At 36.4% G+C, this 21,371-nt stretch overlaps 2 protein-coding genes across 4 annotated transcripts; one reads left to right on the top strand and one right to left on the bottom strand.

Annotated features, from left to right (window-relative positions):
* The first annotated feature begins 697 nt into the window (after positions 1–697).
* Positions 698–11,017, top strand: LOC111648845 (putative E3 ubiquitin-protein ligase HERC4). The gene is made up of 23 exons (XM_023398574.2): positions 698–953; positions 2,139–2,289; positions 2,401–2,477; positions 2,845–3,072; positions 3,652–3,743; positions 3,831–3,958; positions 4,160–4,314; positions 4,611–4,666; positions 4,853–4,944; positions 5,048–5,107; positions 5,237–5,333; positions 5,562–5,742; positions 5,857–6,008; positions 6,500–6,619; positions 6,767–6,865; positions 7,024–7,203; positions 8,086–8,226; positions 8,416–8,582; positions 8,786–8,852; positions 8,949–9,019; positions 9,341–9,524; positions 9,953–10,055; positions 10,233–11,017. The coding sequence occupies exons 1-23, from the start codon at positions 701–703 to the stop codon at positions 10,466–10,468; spliced, it is 3,090 nt and encodes a 1,029-aa protein (XP_023254342.2). The 5' UTR covers positions 698–700; the 3' UTR covers positions 10,469–11,017.
* Positions 11,018–11,357: 340 nt separating this feature from the next.
* On the bottom strand, positions 11,358–16,978 carry yif1b (Yip1 interacting factor homolog B (S. cerevisiae)). 3 transcript variants are annotated; one of them, XM_023398571.2, is made up of 8 exons: positions 16,807–16,978; positions 15,097–15,199; positions 14,800–14,929; positions 14,548–14,652; positions 14,024–14,160; positions 13,655–13,810; positions 13,370–13,463; positions 11,358–12,960 (listed from the first exon to the last, which is right to left on the bottom strand). In XM_023398571.2, the coding sequence occupies exons 1-8, from the start codon at positions 16,850–16,852 to the stop codon at positions 12,805–12,807; spliced, it is 927 nt and encodes a 308-aa protein (XP_023254339.1). In that variant the 5' UTR covers positions 16,853–16,978; the 3' UTR covers positions 11,358–12,804. The 3 variants fall into 3 exon arrangements, with proteins under 3 accessions (XP_023254339.1, XP_023254340.1, XP_023254341.1); XM_023398572.2 differs by having other exon boundaries at positions 16,816–16,978; XM_023398573.2 differs by having other exon boundaries at positions 16,831–16,975.
* Between the last annotated feature and the right edge of the window lie 4,393 nt (positions 16,979–21,371).

Genomic DNA, 21,371 nt, shown 5'->3' with positions numbered 1-21,371 from the left:
GATGACACACCCCTGCAGAAACACTTACCTTAGTTTCATTTCTGTGAAACCAAACCCAATATCTGATCTATTCCTACCACATCTACAGTTTAAGGCAGAGAGGATATTGGCATATGTATCTGGAATAAGAGAATTTGTTATAAATGCCTGATTTGTGTCTGTATTAAAAAGCAATGTCAATCTTGCATGTGTACGTCACATTTTGTATTTGTAAGATTTACTGTACTCTTGCCTGTACTCTCTTAAAAAAAAAAACAAAGTCCCGGGCTTTTACCGATAAAAAAGTTTGTTCATTTGAGTCAGTTCACTCTAAACACAAGAAACTCGCATCTATTCTTATTGCAGATACTGTATTTACGACATTTAGAGTGAGTGAGTAACAAACTGATTGATATCAAGTTATGTAACACAAACATTTGCTCCGTTTAGCTCTCATGCTGCCTTCACGTCTCCTGGTAAGCTCGTAAATTCTACTTCTATCCATTCCCACTGTTGGTTGTACTTGCTTGGTTTTACTCAAAAGTAAATGACAAACTGTAACCAACAAACTTAAAAATTGTGTTCGACATATTAACTCTTCCAAAAGCACTATATAGTACGATACAGTCAAATAATGAGTGGTTCAACTCAATATTGTGAAACCTCCGATAGCACTTGAAGGCAGCATCAGCTGAGTTAAATTGCCACAACAGAGGCTGTAATGTACACTGATCATTTTGGTCCAGGTGAAGACATGGTGCAGCTGCACTGTTGGGGAGACAGCTCCAGTGGACAGTTCGGTCCAGAGACAGCCCTCAGTCCGGTGTCCTGGACTGTCTCCGGGGTTATAACCAGTATCTTCTGCGGGGACCAGCACACTTTATTCCTCACCAGGGATGGAGGCGTTTTCTCATGTGGAAAAAACTCGCAGGGACAACTTGGACGAAAGAAATGTAAAGATGGAAGGACACCTGGTAAGTAATGATGGTGTTTATATTTCAGAGGCAGCGGAATAATGGGCATAAGAAAATATTCATGTGGTGTGATACTTAGTAGGATTATAGTCTTTCTGTCAGTGAAAGTAACATATAGGTCCTAACATTGAAAGCGGACATAGGTTTTATTTAACATTACGTGTTTTTTTTGTTTGTTTTTTTGTTTACTGTTTAATGATCGTTTAGCGACTGTGTAATGTAACTGCGGGATTATCTGGTTCTTTGTTTCTTATTCATCACTCTGTCAAGACAGTTTTATTTTAAGAAAAATACATGTATCGTCTATGGATGACAGCCAAGTGTCCATGGCACAGACACATAGACTTCTTCTGAGTTTATGGCGTCCATCGAGTGACTGCCACAGACGTAACGCAGGCTAATTAAATGAGCTATGTTTCAGTTTCGTTTCCCTCTGTCATAACAGGACACGAAAGTTAACTGGGAGCTGAACTTCATTTTGCGTTGAGTTCAAGTGGTGGTGGGGAAGTTGGACTTTTAGCTCAGTGTTGCGTTCACGCTTTGGATATGATGCTTCGTTTTGATGTTTAGTCTGATGAACTGCAAAATATGAATAACTGGTGAATACAGTAAATACATTTAAAGCAATAATGGTTACATAAGCATTTAGACACTTAAATACAAGTTAATTAGTTTATTATCAGCAAAACAAAGTTAAACTTTCAAAATTATAGTACTTAATATGCAGAATGGCCTATTTAAGCATTATATTATTATATTTAGTACATTGTATTATTGGATTGTTATTTTTGATGTTTTAATGAGCAAGCAGCATTTTGTTGCAGGTCGAACTGAAGCTACTTTCAACTATTTTATGTACTGGTGCTGGATAGTTTAATTAACAACAATGCATCATTTGACATCTTAAAATGAAATTAACTAGAAGCCATAGCTATCAAATTAATTGATTGAAGCAGAAATATAAAGTAACATAAAATGAAAATAAAATGTACAGTACCCCACCACTGTAAATAAGAAGTAAACACTGTCAACAGGCTTTTATTTGCAAGACATAAATAGTTTCTCTTCATTATAGCTTAGAAGACAACAGTTTAGGCAGGTTAGTAGAGTATTGGATTTAAATTGTTATATTTATGTGTAGTTTGTGTATTTGTGTGTGAATCTCAATCTGTCATCCTGTGTAAGGTCGTGTGGAGGGGCTGGGTGATGTGGTGACGATGGCATGTGGTCAGGACCACTGTCTGGCTGTGTGTGCATCTGGAAAGGTGTTCTCCTGGGGGGCCGCAGAGGATGGACAACTGGGGATAAATCCATCGCGCAACAATTTCAGACCAAGGCAAGATCTTAGTCTCTGGAATACATGAATATGCATAGTTACCACTGAAAGTTAGTGGACGGCGGGTTTAAGGTTACGTTTTTTTTTTTTAACTGTCAAATCAACTTGCAGTCAGGTGCCCATACCATTGCCAGTACCAGTGATTCAAGTTGCCTGTGGAAACTCCCACTCTCTGGCACTGACTAAAGGTAAGACACTGAACAAACTGATGACATCATTGTGTCTTTGGGCCAACTCCAGTTTCACAGCTTGTAAAGTTTATTCATATCTAATGTAATAATGATTTATGTTTATTTTCGTATGTCACTGTGTCAAATCTAGTTTTGAGTTCCCTGCAGACGTCATAAAGTACAAGTTAATATTTTACCACGACAGCTTCAATAAATCAAGGCTGTAATATTCCAGTCAACAGTCAACTTTTTAACCCTGAGATTGCTGACCCACTGGGCACATTCAAGTCAGCAGTGTGGGAGCATTTTCTGCGTGGTTTTACCACTGCTGGGGACGCTAAAGTTTGATAAAACAATCATTTCTTCACTCTTTCACACTTTGCAGGTGGAGACGTCTTCTCATGGGGTTTGAACAGTCATGGTCAGCTGGGTCTAGGGAAGAATGTGTCACTGCAGCACACACCTGTCCTGGTATGTGCTCTGTCCGGTGTAGCAGTGACCCAGATTGCAGCCGGAGCGACCCATACTCTTTTCCTCACACTCCCAGGCCTGGTGTACTGCTGTGGGGCCAATAAATCTGGCCAGCTGGGACTCAACAGGGTGGATGAGAAGGGTACTACTAATTTACCTTAACTCAGTCACACACTCACCTGTTCACATTTAGCAGATTGTCCATAAAGGTGGAGCCTATGGGTCACTCAACTTTTTTTTTTCCTTGTGTTTTTGAGGCTTGTTAATCAACATGTAAAACAGCTAGGCTAAATAAACATAATTATTATAATACAAATAATAATTATGTCAAACAAAACTCACACCAATTCATTCATTCATTTATTATATTCAAGTCAAAAAAGCAACAAAAAAAAAAAAGATTTCTAAGATTTTTAAGTTCACATTCTATTGAGGTAGCAAAAATTTGATATTTCTGTTTATTGTGCAATGAACAAAATATGATTTTACTCCTGGAAATCCTGGAAGTTTCGTCAGTTATTTATTTTTCAGGAAAAAAAAGATTCTTAGCTGTGAGACTCAAATTTAATGGTAACACATCAGAGGAAAAAACAGGGTCCTTATTATGCATTTTATTTGATCAAGTGTCAAAAATTCAAGTTATAATAAGTATTTTATTTAGCATAGCTATTTTACATGTTATTATCAATTTGAAATAAGCATTTCTTTCCATCGCTAACAGGCAGGTTTAACATCTGTATGGTACCTGCCCTCAGTCCTCTGGGTGTCTCCTTCATAAGCTGTGGACAGGCGCACACTGCTGTGTTAGCGAAGGTACAAACTTTATTAATTATCACATTGTAAAGAAAATTAGTCTGATGCATTTCCTCTTGTGATGTTACGTGATGCTGTGATTTCCAGGATGGTAAGGTTTTCACGTTTGGAGAGGGAAGCTGCGGTCAGCTCGGTCACAACTCCGCTGCTAATGAAGTGAGACCCAGACTGGTCGACGGTCTGGACGGACCCGCCTCCCAGGTTGCATGTGGCCGGTAAAAATTAGGAGTTTGCTTATCTGCACATTGAAACTACATTTTATTTAAGATAGGCATTTTGGCACAATTATAAGATCATGTTTATAGTCAATTGGAGAAGCTCTAATTAAAGAAAGTATTAGTAGATCTAGTCAGTTATCATTACTTCGTAGGCTATATTATATCAGGATTCTTAGCAAAGTCCTAATTGTTTCCCAGATGTCACACTCTGGTTTTGGGCTCCTCTGGCCAGCTATGGGCTTTTGGCAATGGGGTCAAAGGTCAAATTGGGACTGGACGAGCTGAGGACAGTCTGAGTCCCACTCTGGTTCAACTTCCATGGACCGTTGACGATGCAGCCGCCATTCCCAGTGGTATGTACTGTATGTATGGGCAGTGGGGTATTTCATAGATTTTAAAGAGCCATATCAGTGGATCTGCCTCCTCCTCCTCCTCCTCCTCCCCTGTTGTGGCAACACGGCAGTGAAAGACAATTCAATTCAACTCAAACTGCAGAGTTCAACAGTCACGACAGCTGGTAGTAAATGATTTACATAAATAAATACAGAAGGATCTTGATTTGAAAAGCACGTTGGTTTATATCAGGTACTGATAGACTAGCATATGTATCTCTAAATTAGTTTTTAATGGTTTTTATTTGTTTAAGCAGACTTGAAAATATCAGCTGGGTGGAATACAAACTTCATTTTCTCCTCACCTGCACAGGTAATGTGTGACTTGTTGTTCTTACTGATTTTCTTTTACATTAAGCATGTGTAAACTGATATTCTCCTGTTTTTTTGTCCCTGTACATCAAAAGTTGTAACAATACATTTTCAGTTTAAAAGTCTATTTTGTCATCTTTGTTAAGCTCACTGCCTGAAATGTTATGTCTGGTTTGTTTCTTTTAAGAATGTGGATCGAGGACGGATAACTGGGCGGCTCGATGAGACAAAACTGCAAAGTTGGCTGTCAATGACACATGGCAATGCAGAGGCGAGGAGGTAATTTTTGTAATTATGTATTTTCACATATGAAATATTAATCTTATATTCAGCAACTGTAGTTTTTGGGCTCTCCCAATGCTTTTCTCTCTTTGTGCAACAGAGAAATATCCATGATGTTTTTCACGAGTTCAAGTCTTGTTGCGAGTTTCACAAAAGCCAAGTAAGTCCTTTCTGTGTTGGCTGCTGTTTTCTGTCATGTTTTAGTAGTAAAATCAGTTATTATGTTCAGGGGAGGAAAGTAGGTTTTACAATTAAAAGACTGGTGTTTTCACTTTGCTTTTGTTATTAGTGGGTCTTCGTTGGAAGCAGGTGCCCTTACTGTGGACCTCGAGGCTGCTAGCCAAGCTTTTGACCAGCTGCTGGCGGTGCCATGGATCAAACAATCAGTTAAGAAATCCTTGAAATAATTAAAACATTCAGGCCATTTTCTTTGTCTTCTGCTTGAGACATAAATTGACTGAATGAGTCCCCCTGTTACATGCAGTCATTTCCTACCAGGCTCTTTTGGGTATGGACATTTAGCAAAGAAGTCAATGATTTATTCATTTACAAACAAATGCACACTGTGTTAACATTGCCATTTTATCTCATATATATATATATATTTCACACAGGTAAACCTAAAACTCCTGACTGACTTGCTTGTTGAATCGATGACTGCCCTAAAATCGCCGGAGATCCTGCTGATTCTGCTGACATGCCCCCTTTTTCAAGAAGACTATAATGTCATGAATGGGGCGTTGGGTCTGGCGGTCATTCTTGGAAATCTGAATGAGAAGGCTCTGGAATCACTAAGTAAACAACTAACAAACTAGCAAACTTTATTTTTTTTGTCCAAAATAAAACTTAAAAAAAAAAAAAAGATTTTCACTTTATTTAAATGATAAGCATGTTTTTTTTGTTCTTCAGGAGGCTGGTGGTCTTCCCTGACACCCTCCATATTGATGAAGCACATCATGGTCTTCAAAAAGGCCCTGGCCTTCATGCTAAGAAATGGCCTCTTGGTAACTCACAACCCAGGAGTCAAATACCTGATGGAAGCCCTCAAACTACTTTACAAAGTAAGTGTTATGTTTTTATTTCCATCTGTGGCTTTAGTGTCAGATCTATTATACTTTTTGAATCTTAAAGATGAAATGAAATCATTTATCCCGATTAAGTTCATGAACACAAAATGTGACTCCTGATGTATTGTCTATCTGGTTGAGAAAAAAAAAAACAAAAACAGCAGATATTTAGACCGGAAGTTTGCATTGTAACTTCTCGCCGCATTTTGATTCTCCACGGTCATCTTTGAGGAGATATATATTCAGTGGCTGAGACTAAAAATAGTAATTACCAATTATTCAATCTTTATTAATTGATTTATAAGTTTATAAAATTTGACAGTGATGTCTTAAAATTGCATGTCTGACCATCATTGTCCATTGATGGCATGGCAAAGGAGCACTACATAGGGAGAAATGTATACTAAATAAAAAAAAGTCTTTATCTCTATATACATTATTAAATTAAAAATATGATTTCTGTTAATATATTTATTTGTTTTCAGGCAAATAAAGCTGGAAAGTCCTACAAAGTCCCACTGAGCACATTTTACGTGGAAGAGATCAGTGGTAATGTGCTGCCAATCCAGGACGTCACTCTTTGGTGGGAATTTTCTAAAGTGGAGGTAAAATCATTTGTGGTACAGGATATATGATATTGCAGTGTTTCAGAAGAACAACCTGTCCATTTGTCCTGAATGGCTTTTAATTTTATGCTGGACTGCTTATTACTGAACTAATTTCTTAATAAATGATCAATTATTTTCTTAAAGGATGATGAAAACACACCCGCCATCTTCTGCCGCTACCCATTCCTGTTCACTCTAGTTCACAAGGTGGCGGTCTTTAACATCTATGCATCAATAATGAAGGTACAGTATATATTAAAACACTGGATAATTTTACTGATATTAACAATACTCTGTACCCGTGCATTCATTTTAAAGATGTCATGTACTGTGAAATTCTATTAAAACTGCTTTCCATCTGTTTGGAGAATTCTTTATAAAGAGGGGTTTTGTAATTACAGAAAACACACCAGTTCATCCATAACCTCGCTCTGTTGTGGCCTGATAAAGCGTTGGTAGACACCCAGAACTCTGCCCCCGCCCCAGTCTTCCAGCTAACCCTGAGACGAGCTCACCTCGTCGAGGACACCTTCAGACAGCTTGGTGCAGCTGACCACAGCGCCTTCCAAAAGGAGCTTTTGGTAAACATGCTGTCAAAACGTTGCCAGCCTTAATGTTCTGAAACTAAATTTGGTGGCTTTTGTCTCCAGGGTAATTAAGAAAGTGCTCCAGTGGACTCACAAGAGACAACAGTCGTGATAGTAGAGGCCGAGATATTCAGAGTTTTTGTCCCTAGTATAGGTAGAATTTCAACAACACTGGATTTCCCATAATGCAACATAATAGTATAATATATTTTCCATAGCCTGATGAGTACATTTAACTTTATGTGTAAAATTGGCAGAGTGCTCCTAAATTTTTTTATTTTTTATTTTTATTTTTGTGAAGCTTTATGCAAAATGTCAATTACAATAAATTTTAAGGTGCAACTAAACATTAAAAATAAAGATAACTACTGGGAAACATGTCAGTACTGATTTGAAAACATTTTTATTGGACATACATACATGTATATCAAAGAAAAATAATAACAGTTCGAGAAATAGATAAGATAAAATAAGATGTACCTTTATTGATCTTTACTGACAAAAATGGCAGCACTAGGGGAAAAATGTAACTAGAAAAATCTAAAAAAGACAAGATAAATTAGAAATACTATATGCAATAACAATGTACAATGCAATGTAGGCTGTTCTGTACATGAATAAATAAAAATGAATGTTAAATTTTATTGACTAAAGGGTTAATAATAGTAACTAGAAGATTGTGTGAAGGTGAGCTGCCAGAATTAGTATTTATAAATTTGGAAGTGCGTGCTTAAGTCCCTTCACAAAACCATTTTCCTACAAACACAATGGATGTCTGGGAAATCGTTGCTGGATATTTATCATTAGAGCTGATTAGTGAATCAGTTTGTGTTGAGTGCTGTGTTTTAAAAAAATATATTATTCTATCCTCTCCAGGTGAAGTTTGTAGATGAGACAAGGGTGATGAATGTCAATAAAAGGGACTTCTTCCTCCATGTGTTTGATGAGCTCACGACTCCCGAGTCTGAAATGTTCATGTTCAACGAGAGCAAGACTGTGGCCTGGTTCCCTCCCAGGGTAAGACCAGTTCACTGAAGAGAAAATCACTTGTTAAGATTTTGCACAAAGACAGTCCAAAGGGTAATTGTAACCTTGAACCTTTACCTCTTTGTACACCTTGAGTCATTTTTTATCATTGTCTTATGTAAACTTGGACGCTTATTGAATGTTACTAAATCGTGATTGATTTTTTCATCAACCAAACAGTCAAAAGTGGAGGAGAACCATTACTTCCTGTTCGGCGTTCTGTGTGGCCTGGCTCTTTACAACCACAACATTGTCCACCTGCCCTTCCCACTGGTTCTCTTCAAGAAGCTGGTCAGGGTCAAACCCTCAATGGATGACATGAAGGAGTATGACCCTGTAATAGCAGAGTAAGATGCTTTTAAAAATCCAAAACTGAATGGTGTTCTTTACAAAGCAGGAAAAATTTAAAAAGAAATTATTTAACATTAAATTTACAATTTATTCTTTTATTTAATCAGATATTTTATTCCATGCAAAACTCCAAATAATGATTAAAACAAGTAAACTGTATTAATGAATTAATCTTCTCTGATGTTTACTTTGTCTTCAGGTCTTGGCGTTGCATGTTGGAGGATTACACTCCTGATCAAGTCAAAGAACTGGAGATTTCTTTCAGTGTAGGTTCACTAAATCACAGTTAAACTGACTGCCAATGTTATTTCATGCTTTGACTGTAATATTCAAATCTAAATGTAATTATTATTCAAATACAGGTGATCTGGGGCGGTGAGAATGTTGAGCTGGATCCGAAAGAAGCTGGAAAACTTGTCACAGGCTCAAACAGGTGTGTTTATCTATAATTACTATATCTAACAATCTGGACAGATTGCATAGAAATTACACCATTACATTACTCCAGGTGGGATACTATATGTAAAGATTTACATGTAGTTGGCCTTACTTTTGGACTATCTAATGAAAGTTAGAATTAATTGTACTGTGTTGTATAAAACTAGAAAAAAAAACTTATGGTAAACATCTCCACAAATTCAGTATATGCCCAACTTCACTGCATAATACAAATATCAATAAAAACACTTTATACAACTTCTGTGGACAGTGTCAGCACTTAATGTTGTGTTTTCATTTTTCTCTCTATTCATAGGAAAGAGTACATAGCTGCTTTTATCAACCACGCCTTCAACAAGTCAGTGGAGAGTATGTTTGAAGCGTTCAAGAGAGGGTTTTTCAAAGTGTGTGACATGAACGTGGTGGACTTCTTCCAGCCGGAGGAGTTGCAAGCAGTGATGGTGGGCCAAGAAACCTACGACTGGGAGGTGTTCAAGCAGGTCTGTTGAAAAATTCAAGGAGGTAATATAAGACTTGTAAGACTTGTAAGTCAGCTGTCAAATAGCAACCAATTCAATGCAAGAAATCCCGGATGCCAAATTTCCCTTGATCAGTTTCACAATGTAGGTTTTTGCAGGTTTGTAAACAGAAGAGCTTGCATTGTAATTCTAGTTTCAGAGTTTCCTCAGTCAACAAACCAAGACAGAAGTGATTTTAAAATAGTTGCTCTCCACAACAGCATTAACACACAATTTAGCTTTGAAAGAAAAATAAAGATGACTTAATGGTCATTATAATGGATTACACATTTATAGCACGTGTCAAATCTTTATGAACCAACATGACCTGAAGTCAGTGGCTGAGTCTTTAAATAAGAGCCCTTGTTGGATTTCTATTTAGACGTGGTTATTTTTATTGTTCCAAACAGAACACAGTTTATGAAGGAGACTACCACGCCGGGCATCCAAACATCATTACCTTTTGGGAGGTGTTTGAGAATCTGACAGCAGAGGAAAAGAAAAAATTCTTTTGTAAGTATTATACATAACTGTGCTTATTATCATTTAACAACTCTGACACGTTCAGACAGAAGAGCAGAGAGAAAACTTTAAACTGTGGTATCCTCTGGAGTTCTCTTGAAGATACTCACATTTATAGCTTTACCAGATCATTCACCATTATCTCTTAATTAATGTTCTTGTCTCCAGTGTTCCTCACAGGCTGTGACCGTGTGCCCTTCCTGGGAATGAAGATCATCAGGATGACAGTCGCTGTCTTGCCCAATGCCACAGAACTCCATTTGCCAGAATCCCTGACCTGTCATTGTCTCTTATTACTGCCCATGTACCAGAGGTACCCAGTGGACAGGACAATGCAGACCAGGCTTCGTCAGGCTATAAATCACAACAGAGGCTTCTGGAAGAAAGACAACACTAGAGGCTGAAGTGACAGTGGCTTCTTTAAAAAAAAAAACAAAAAAAAACAGTAACTCACGTTCAATTAATTTAGGGCTTTTTTATCACTACACACTCATTTTTTAGTGTCATCAAGTAAGTTGTAACTTTGGAGCCTTTGTGATATTATCAACACATGAAGGGACTTAACAGAAGTAGCCCAGCAGTAGAGTCATTCAGACATATGAAATACTGGTCAAAATATAATGTAGCTGTTATTATAATCCTGCCTGTATTTGTTTTGTTTTTTCATTTTTCTTGTTGATGCCACTTGCATGTCAAATGTTCAAGCCTTATTTACAGCTTTCTGTTGTGGAGTCTAGAGTTATGTAACATAGAGTAAGGATACTAACTACCGAGATCAGGTGAAGGAGGGTGGATATTGGGCCAAAACCAAAAGTAAAGTTAGAAGTTATTCAAGCACTGCCACTGCTTTCAGTCGCCATTGTAACTCACTATTAGCATTATGTACTCTCTAAATCTTAAGCAAAAATTTTATGTTTGTGTCATTAAAAAAATGATTACAGAATGTAAACAAATCAGCAAATCTTTTTTTCCTGCCATGTGTGCCTTGATAACCAAACAATGCACCCACTGTCTTGAACTTTATTCTCAATTGAAGAAATTTTAAAAATGTGTTTAAATGTTCTTTTGTAAAGTGCAGGATTAAAAGATAAAACACAGGCCACCACATCAAGACATAATCTTCTAATACCAAACAGGGCCTGGTTATTTCCTGAAATATTTAATTTCTTACTTTTTTTTACCTCCATAATTGTTTAATTATTTACTGCAATACAAATTTAGCTGCAACAGTTTGTGTTAAAAAAAAAAAGAATCATATCTGAGATAAAAAATTATGAGCACACAGAACTCAACTCACACTTAAGCGCCTCCGCCAGTCACTTTATTTATCAGTGATCATATCAATTCAGTGGCTGTATGCCTTCCGCACATTGACAGTCAGGGCTGGGATTAATTCATCATTAATTATTTTTAAAAAATGTATTTCATAAATAGAATTAGTAATTCTTAATGAGAATTCCTAATGGGCTGAACTTCACAATTCCTATTTAAATGAGCACTTGCTAAAACATTTGGAATTTTTTTTATTTTTTATTGGCACATCAGTAAACTGAGATAAGCATTTTAGTGTTCATCAAAAATCATACGTTTCATTTGAGAAGAATGACAAAAAAATATCCTGAATTTTGAATACTTTCCTGAATTAATTTAAATGAATGTGAATCCTACCTTGGTTTGAGTGAACATAGGCGACATAAAAGCACAGACAGCACGTTTCATGGTGACACTAGATGATTCACAAGCACATGAAAGCACAAAGCGCATTAAAAAATATTTCAAGTATCTCAAGGAGGCTAAAACAATTTTCACAGAACAGACCATCTCATCTCTTCCCTTTCTTTATTTCATATGACTTTCAATATGAAAAGCAGTAAATAATTTACTTGTTTTTTTAAAAGGATATCAAAATTGTCTCATCGTGAAGTCTACACCTTAATGTCACTGTAGCTTTTGATATTTCTATCCAAGAGTGTTCAGGCAGCAAAGCTCATACAAAAAGATGAAACATAAAATGGAGGTGACACTACTCCCTCACTTACAGACCAATAGGATGATCCTTGTTTTCGGATCCAACATTGACACAATAGCATGGGACCTTTCCCAGACCACAAAAGAAGTCATTCCAGTCAAAAACATCAAAGCAGAGCCACTTGATCACTTGAGAAACCTGGATTTGAGCTCTTTGTTTACATTAAATGGACGGTTTGTGTGAGGTTAGTGTGCTTTTCCTTCTGACGGCTCAGAAAAATCTCATGTGAGATATCAGACCAGCAATTATACTTCTGCTATACACAAACATACATACTTAAATATTCCTAAAAAACATAATTAACAAATAATTACACTGTATAGAAAAACGACTTAAAGCCAGTTGCTCATGCTACAAATTCTTTGAAGACATTACGTTGAAAAAGACAAAGAAAAAAAAAGCAATACTAATGACACAGGGCTGTGCTGTGGGAGAGAAGACGTTAAAGCCTCACGTCTTCTGTTAGTCGTCTTGTAGCATGTGTTGTTTTGGTCCATGCATACATGGACTGAGTCTTGTGAATGTGTAGTTCTGTCTGTCTGGGAAGTGATGGGATATCCAGACAACTGTTGTTGTGTGCTTCATCCAAGTCCAGGTCCTTTGATGTGTTTGTTGAGTGTTTTCTTTTTCTTTTTTCTTTTTTCTTTTTTTTTTTTTAAGGGTGAGATAGCATTCGGATAGCCAAGTTCACGAGTATGTGTGTTTGGAGTTTTATCTGATGAGGTGATAGGTGAGCCAGTACATGAAGATGGGCTGTGCCGCTGCTATAGACATGGTGAGGTACATCCTCAGCTGATTTCTGGCTCCTCTCACCAGCCTCCCTTCCGCCGCCGCCTCAGATAGCAGCTTCAGACGCAGAGTGCGGATCTGTGGAGAGAAGATATTCTTAGTTGACAACCAGGCAACACTCGTGCACAAAGTGAAAATTAAGAACTTGAGTAGCTGTGAAAAAAATAGTTATTTCCACTACCAGCTGCCATTGCTCACTGGGATTACATGTGTTATTTTAGCTAAAGACATTAAATGTCTATAAGTGTGTGGTACAAAAGAAAGTACCAAGTACAACTGTCCCATACACATTTACAACAAAAAATAGGTTGTAGTAAAATAATGTTTTCCAGGAAGTTGAAGCATTTCTAAAGAGGGAAAATGGACCAATTTCAGCCAACATGAACATCAATCTATGTTGTACCCATGTGATTTCAAAATGTAGCTGACAAAGCATCCTGCAGGAAATCTGGCCATTAAGATTAACACTTAAAACTCTTCTGCTCACCATAAAGACAAAGATGGCAGCACAGCACCACAGTAGAGAGAGATAATATGCTGGTTTCCCAAACATCAGGCCTGCTACTACACCCACAATCATCCTAAAGAAAAAGAAAGATTACACACAGTCACAGGTTAGGTAAAACATCCACAGAGCTTCAGTGTTTCTAAACAAAGAAAAATTGGGAAAAATTTGCCACCATAGAAGAATAAACAACTGAGCAAAAGCAGAGGGTGAGTCTGTCATCAAAATAAATGTAAACACAAACACAGAAAGATGACGTTTACATACCCTACATATTTGTAGCCAGAAAAGGCCAGCAGGTCTATGGTCGTGAGGTCGGTGTTTACGGTCACAAGGTAGAGTGACAGCAGGACTGCCAGGACCTCCATTATTAACCACACCAATGCTGAGCTGGCCTGAACTCCCAGCAGCTCTGGGGAAAACCTGACGGGTACAAAGCAGTATAGTCTCTATAAATAAATATATAGTGAACTCTGTAATAGCCTCTAGTAGTAATATGTCTGTCATCAGTGTGAGGTGGAAATCTGCTACCTAGCTGTTAAAACGAAAGCATAGATCAAATGATCATCAAGCATTAGATTCACATGTCTTTTCTGAACCACTTTGATAAAAAACGTGGATATGTTGCATATGTACCTGTTCTGTGTACCGAGGGCCAGTCCAGCCACAAGGACATATGTGATGAAGCCCATGGTAGGAATGTAAAGATCAGGAGCGTTCACATCAAAGCGTGGAGCCACAGGAGTGTCCTGCTGGTAGCTCACCTCCCAGTTCTACAACACATATGATCACACGTTTAAAACCTGCTAAATTCAGGGCTGGAAGCATGTAGCATTTCACAGGTAAAGGCCTGAATACTTTATCTACTGTATAACTTTCAAAATATATTGAGTTCACAAACTAAAAAAACATCTCCAAGAGCTACAGAAATTTGTCTTGTTTATGTGTAAATTTTCAAGACATAGGCAGAGGGGTATATCTGTAGGCTTAGAAATAAAGTATACTGTACGGTCTGGTTTACTTTTTCAAGAAATCTGAATTACAACAGCTTCAGGCAGAGCTAGAGGCACATATTTTCCCATGCATACCATCAACTCTACCTCTGCAAAGTGACAGGCCTGACAGAATAATTTATATTTAGGAGGTGTAAGCAGACTTACCTGGTGCATGTAAGGGAAAACTAGAAGGCCCAGCTTCTTCCCCACGTAAACTGTGTCCACAGCAAAGTAGTATTTAAGCTTAGAAATAGGGATGAACCTGTCCAGCTGAAACGAGCAAACACAGAGCCATATATAGATGCATTATTATTTGCATATTTATATGAATATGCAACCATTCAATATGGGAAATATTTTATGTGGCCTTTAATTTTTTGTTTTTGTGGAAAGTTAATATTTGTGAGCCAGTCTTACATTCTTGTCCACCATTTCCCTCCCTTGGGATGCCAACGAGCTGCCATACGCCATGGCCAAGTTAGACATGGGGTCTGTCAGGAGGGACTGGCCAGGAAAGCCTGCTGCTTGAGGCCCACCCTGCTGGTTCCTGCCAACATGTCAAGAAAATGCATCAGCTGAAAGAACATGGTTATTTATGTGCAAAACGAATACAAACTTACTGTATTGTCAAATTGTGAAAGTTTCTGTTGTAAAATGCCATTTTTGTATCAACTGTTCTTGACTCAGCAGTTTAATATCTGGCAGAGCTCCCACCTGTAGCCTGACTGTGATCCAGACCCAGCTCCACTTGTATCCTCAAACAGCTGGCTGCCATCTGAACCATCCAGGGAACTGTTCCTCAGACGCATATTAGGCTCTGGATGACATGAGAGAATGAAAAGAGATATGTCAAATAAAGGAGTAGATCTGTAAATGCTGAATCACTTTTTAAAATTTTGGCAGATGAATAAAGTTGGCAGAATTAGTAGAGCACGCAAATGCAGCCACACTTAGAGCAAATTCTAAAAAAAATCAAAAGCATCCCTCACCCTTTCAGGTTGTTTAAGAAATATTCAGATTAATGGATATCTAAGACCAGTCAATCACAAACACTGGCTGCCCTGTGGATGTGCTGATATTTGTCAGATTTTCTGTTAAGTGTCTAATCAATGTTACATGCAAAGCAGACATGACACGCACAAACACTGTTGAAAAGTTAACACTACTTTGCAATGTGTCAACATTACCTTTGTATTTTTTTTTTTTAAACATAATAGAGACTTCAAATATGCTTTCCTGTATTTGAGATGTATAGCGTCAGTTACTGCTGTGCACCACAACACGCCAGGCATCCCTACACTACAATGTGAGTGTCCTGTACAATGACTTTGGCAATCTCAAAACACACATCTATTTCAACAAAGTTTGTACACAAACGACAAATTGTGTGTGCAGCCAGCCAGATACTGCCCTGTGCAGGAGAAAAAGCTCTTTGAGTCCATTCCCTGAGGAAGTAAATCACTTTATCACGCACTTATCACGAGAACAGATTACATCATCGTGAAGAGCTCCAGACTGTTTTATTTTGGAGCTAGTTTCCCTATCCTCTCTGACGAATCATACAAAGACAGTATGAGACATTTGATGCTAGGTCCACACACCTTACCATCTTTACAAAGACACTTAAAACATGACACACGATCTGTCAACATGAGTCTAGTGATTTCTATCTTATAAAACAACATAAGTGTCTGCCTTGGCTGTGGTTGATTGCAAGTAAATGTAAGCTTGAATCCGCAGAGTGGGCTTGTTTAAATTTTGGTGATGTGCAGATGTCTGTTTAGAGATTCTTGTTCCAGGGATCTGAAGCAACGTTAAATTAAATGTATTATGCAGGTTTGACTTCATTACTAACCCTAAAAAAATCATAAAACGTCCCTGATTATGGATACGAGGCAAAAATAACGTCTGGCGAACTAAATAATAGTGCCTCTCGCAAACCTCAGACTGAAGCTTGGGAAAAGAGCTAACATGCGTAACCTTACACATATATTAATAAATCACCACAGTTTGGCTTAAATTGCCTTTTGAAAACTCCCACAGTCACCAGCCACAAACCTCAACACATTGAAGGGGCATAAATGAGATGTAAAGACGCCGGCAAGTACAAGGATCTATGGTTATCATGCCTACATATATTAGCTAGTGTGTTAGCATTGTTAACTTAGCTCATGCTTATTAATAGCTTGTGGGCAAGCTATCAGCTACTACGTAGTTTTCAGTTTTCCACATTGGTGGACCTAAATTTCACATTTTGGTGTCTTTACAAGTTGTTTAATGTTAGATGCATCCAGTGTCTGAAAACAGCGAGCTAGCATCACGTTTCAGTTTCGTTTACGTTGCACTCCAGAGAGCTAGCGAGCATAAACTGTGCGCATGCAGCCGGTGACAGTAAAAACTGATTCGATCGATAAAGTCACGTACGTAACTTACGCTGTCTGAACCCACTTTGAGTTGCCGTGTAATCCATTAGCGCTAACTTGGCGGTAGCAGAGGTTGTCAGATAAAAAAAACTCCACCGAGAAGCAGTTGGCACTAGTTCGCAATGTTCTCAGGGAAGTTAGAGTCATTCATAAATTTTACACGGAAGTAAACGCTTCCTTCTTCTTCTTCTTCTTTTTCTGCTTTTCTTCTTCTTCGTCTCCTTCTTTCAGGTAGTTTATATTCTTGAAGTATTCACTACTGCCTCCCTCTGGAATTACTCTTCCTCAGCCAGTGTCCTTTTCTTTTAAAATAGCATTTTAATTTTTTCACAGTCTCAACATTCTAATGTATTTTTAACACTGATCTCACCCCGCCCTACACTCTGTAACTGTGAGACCATATCTTGTCTTTCTTTCTGTATGATGACTGTCTCTCTTTCATGACCTCATGCACTGAGGCTTTCAATGTATTCCTACAATAAAATAACATTTTTATGCCTCACTATACTACGACGTTTTATGCCTGAGTATATTATGACGTTTTTTAAAACAATTTTATGCCTTACTGCAGTATGACATTTTCTGAAAATTTTAGCCATACTATATTATGACGTTTTTAGACATTTTTATGAACGTTTCAAAAAATTAATAAAACGTTTTTTTGCCTTTTATTTGTTGGAATTTTTATGCCTTACTATTATGCTATGACGTTTTTTTGCTATTTCTATGCCTTACTATACTATTACGTTTGTTGACATTTTTATACCTTACTATACTAAGGTGTTTTTTTGACATTTTTATGCCTTACTATACTATGACGTTTTTAAGCATTTTTATGCCTTAGTATACTATGAAGTTTGTTTGTTTTTATACCTTACTTATACTTATACTATGAGGTTTTTGTGCCTTATTATACTGTGACTGTACTGTTTTATGCCATAGTATACAATTACGTTTTTTGACAATTTTATGCCTTACTATACTATGACATTTTTTTTTGACTTTTTTTTCCTTACTGTACTATGACGTTTTATGCCATAGTACACCATAACGTGTTTTTAACAACTTTATGCCTTACTATACTATGACGTTTTTTGACATTTAAAAAAAAAATGGTTGGTCCTCTGCTGTGGTCAGAACAACTTGGAGCTAAACACGCTCAAGACTGCGGAGATGACAGTGGACTTCAGGATGAGGCCCCCATCACTGTCCCGCATCACCATACACAACAACACTGTGTCTGCTGTGGAAACATTCCGTTTTCTGGGATCCACAATCTCCCAGGATCTGAAGTGGACAAGCAACATAAACACCATCATCAAAAAAGCCCAGCAGAGGATGTACCTCCTGCACCAGCTCAGGAAGTTCAACTTCAACTTGCCTTAGGAGCTGCTGATACACTGCTACACTGCAATAGTTGAGTCTGCTCTCTGCACTTCTATCAATGTCTGTTTTGGTTCAGAAACCAAACAGGACAGGAACGGATTACAAAGGACAATCAATACAGAGATGATCATTTCCGCTAAATTGCCCCCCTTCCTGGACTTACACACCTCCAGAGTGAGGAAACGGGCAGAAAACATCATCACAGATCCATCTCATCCTGGGCACAACCTGTTCCAACTTCTCTGTTTTCGTGGTCGATACAGAACACTGGTATGCCTGGACAACCAGACACAAGAACAGTTTCTTTCCACAAGCCATCACTCTGACAAACACTTAAATCGATCCTACAGGAGCAATAACCTCTGACATCAAATATTGCACGATGTAATATTACAGATACTTTGATGTTTTTTAAAATTTTTTGCCTTGAGATGCTATGACGTTTTTGAGCCTTACTATACTATGATGTTTTTTGACATTGTATGCCATACTATACTATGACGTTTTGGACACGTTTTGCCTTACTTTACTATGATGTTTATATGCCTTACTATACTATGATGGTTTTTTAAAACATTTTTTATGCCTTACTGTACTATGACATTTTCATGCCTTACTATACTATGAGGTTTTTTGCCATTTTTATGCCTTACTATACTACGTTTCCTGACATTTTTATACCTTACTATACTAAGGTGTTTTTTTGACATTTTTATGCCTTACTATACTATGACGTTTTTAAGCATTTTTATGCCTTAGTATACTATGAAGTTTGTTTGTTTTTATACCTTACTTATACTTATACTATGAGGTTTTTGTGCCTTATTATACTGTGACTGTACTGTTTTATGCCATAGTATACAATTACGTTTTTTGACAATTTTATGCCTTACTATGCTGTGAGTTTTTTTGACATTTATTGCCTTATTATACTATGACATTTTTTGACACTTATTGCCTTTCTATTCATTGACCTTTTTTTGATGTTTTTATGCCTTACTACACTATGAGGTTTTTTGACATTTTTTGCCTTGATATACTATGGCGTTTTTGAGCCTTACTATACCGTGATGTTTTTTGACATTGTTTGCCTGATTATACTATGATGTTTTTGATGATGTTTATATGCCTTACTATATTATGACATTTTTTGCCATTGTTATGCCTTACTATACTATGATGTTTATATGCCTTACTATATTATGACATTTTTTGCCATTGTTATGCCTTACTATACTGTGATGTGTATATACCTTACTATACTATGACATTTTTTTTCCATTGTTATGCCTTACTATATTATGATGATTCTTGACGTTTTTATGCCTTATAATACAATTTCATTTGATGCCTTATCATACTATGATGTTTTTATGACCTTTTATGCCTTAATATACTATGATGTTTTTTTTACATTTCATGCCATACTATACTATGACATTTTTTTGTCATTTTTATGCCCTACTATACTATGACGTATTATTTGTCATTTTTATACCTTGCAATACAATTTCATTTAATGCCTTACCATACTATGATGTTTTAATGACCTTTTATGCCTTGATATACTATGATGTTTTTTTTGACATTTTATGCCATACTATACTATGATGTTTGTTGACATTTTCATGCCTTACTATACTATATTGTTTTATTCTTTACCATACTATGACGTTTTTATGAAGTTTTATGCCTTAATATACTTTGATGTTTTTTTTGACATTTTATGCCATACTATACTATGATGTTTTTTTGACATTTTATGCCTTGCAATACAATTTCATTTGATGCCTTACCATACTATGATGTTTTTATGACCTTTTATGTCTTAATATACTTTGATGTTTATTTGACATTTAATGCCATACTATACTATGACGTTTTTTGACAATTTTGTGCCATGCTATACTATGATGTTCTTTGACATTTTTATACCGAACTGTACTATGATGTTTTATTCTTTACCATACTATGACGTTTTATGACCTTTTATGCCTTAATATACTACAACCTTTTTTTGACATGTTATGCCATACTATACTATGACGTTTTTTTAAATATTTTTATGCAATATTGTACTATGATTTTTTTTTTGCATTTTTATGCCTTACAATACAATTTCATTTGATGCCTTACCATACTATGTCATTTTTATGACCTTTTATGCCTTAATATACTATGATGTTTTTTTGACGTTTCATGCCATACTCTACTATGATGTTTTTTAAAAATATTTTTATGCAATATTGTACTATAATTTTTTTTTACATTTTTATGCCTTATAATACAATTTCATTTGATGCCTTACCATACTATGATGTTTTTATGACCTTTTATGCCTTAATATACTATGATGTTTTTTTGACATTTTATGCCATACTATACTATGACATTTTTTTTGTCATTTTAATGCCATACTATACTATGACGTATTATTTGTCATTTTTATACCTTGCAATACAATTTCATTTGATACCTTACCATACTATGATGTTTTTATGACCTTTTATGCCTTAATATACGATGATGTTTTTTTGACATTTTATGCCATACTATACTATGAAGTTTTTTGTCATTTTTATGCCATACTCTACCAAGAAGTTTTTTGTTATTCTTATGCCTTACTGTACTATATTGTTTTATTCTTTACCATACTATGACGTTTTTATGACCTTTTATGCCTTAATATACTTTGATGTTTTTTTGACATTTTATGCCATACTATACTATGACGTTTTTTGACATTTTTGTGCCATACTATACTATGATGTTTTTTGTCATTCTTATGCCTTACTGTACTATATTGTTTTATTCCTTGCCATACTATGACATTTTTATGACCTTGTATGCCTTAATATACTATGACCTTTTTTTGACATTTTATGCCATACTATACTATGACGTTTTTTGACATTTTTGTGCCATACTATACTATGACATTTTTTGACATTTTTGTGCCATACTATAATATGACGTTTTTTGTCATTCTTATGCCTTACTGTACTATATTGTTTTATTCTTTACCATACTATGACGTTTTTATGACCTTTTATGCCTTAATATACTTTGATGTTTTTTTGACATTTTATGCCATACTATACTATGACGTTTTTTGTCAGTTTTATTCCTTCCAATAAAATTTCATTTGATTCCTTAATGTACTATGACGTTTTTATGACT

This window comes from Seriola lalandi, unplaced genomic scaffold, assembly GCF_002814215.2.
Source record: "Seriola lalandi dorsalis isolate HSWRI2012SDOR001 ecotype SW California unplaced genomic scaffold, Sedor1 jcf7180002049659, whole genome shotgun sequence".
Taxonomy (NCBI): Eukaryota; Metazoa; Chordata; class Actinopteri; order Carangiformes; family Carangidae; genus Seriola; species Seriola lalandi.
This window is presented reverse-complemented; position numbering and strand designations above follow the sequence as displayed.

What these genes read in the sequence shown, in the direction of transcription:
- LOC111648845 (XM_023398574.2), top strand. Translation starts at nt 701, where the DNA reads ATGTACACTGATCATTTTGGTCCAGGTGAAGACATGGTGCAGCTGCAC. An exon ending in TCCCAGGTTGCATGTGGCCG is followed by an intron (nt 3,959 to 4,159) that starts GTAAAAATTAGG and finishes ATTGTTTCCCAG; the next exon opens with ATGTCACACTCTGGTTTTGG. An exon ending in TGGCCTGGTTCCCTCCCAGG is followed by an intron (nt 8,227 to 8,415) that starts GTAAGACCAGTT and finishes TCAACCAAACAG; the next exon opens with TCAAAAGTGGAGGAGAACCA.
- yif1b (XM_023398571.2), bottom strand. Translation starts at nt 16,852, where the DNA reads ATGGATTACACGGCAACTCAAAGTGGGTTCAGACAGCGTAAGTTAC. An exon ending in TTTTCCCTTACATGCACCAG is followed by an intron (nt 14,161 to 14,547) that starts GTAAGTCTGCTT and finishes TATGTGTTGTAG; the next exon opens with AACTGGGAGGTGAGCTACCA. An exon ending in GCCCTCGGTACACAGAACAG is followed by an intron (nt 13,811 to 14,023) that starts GTACATATGCAA and finishes TGTACCCGTCAG; the next exon opens with GTTTTCCCCAGAGCTGCTGG.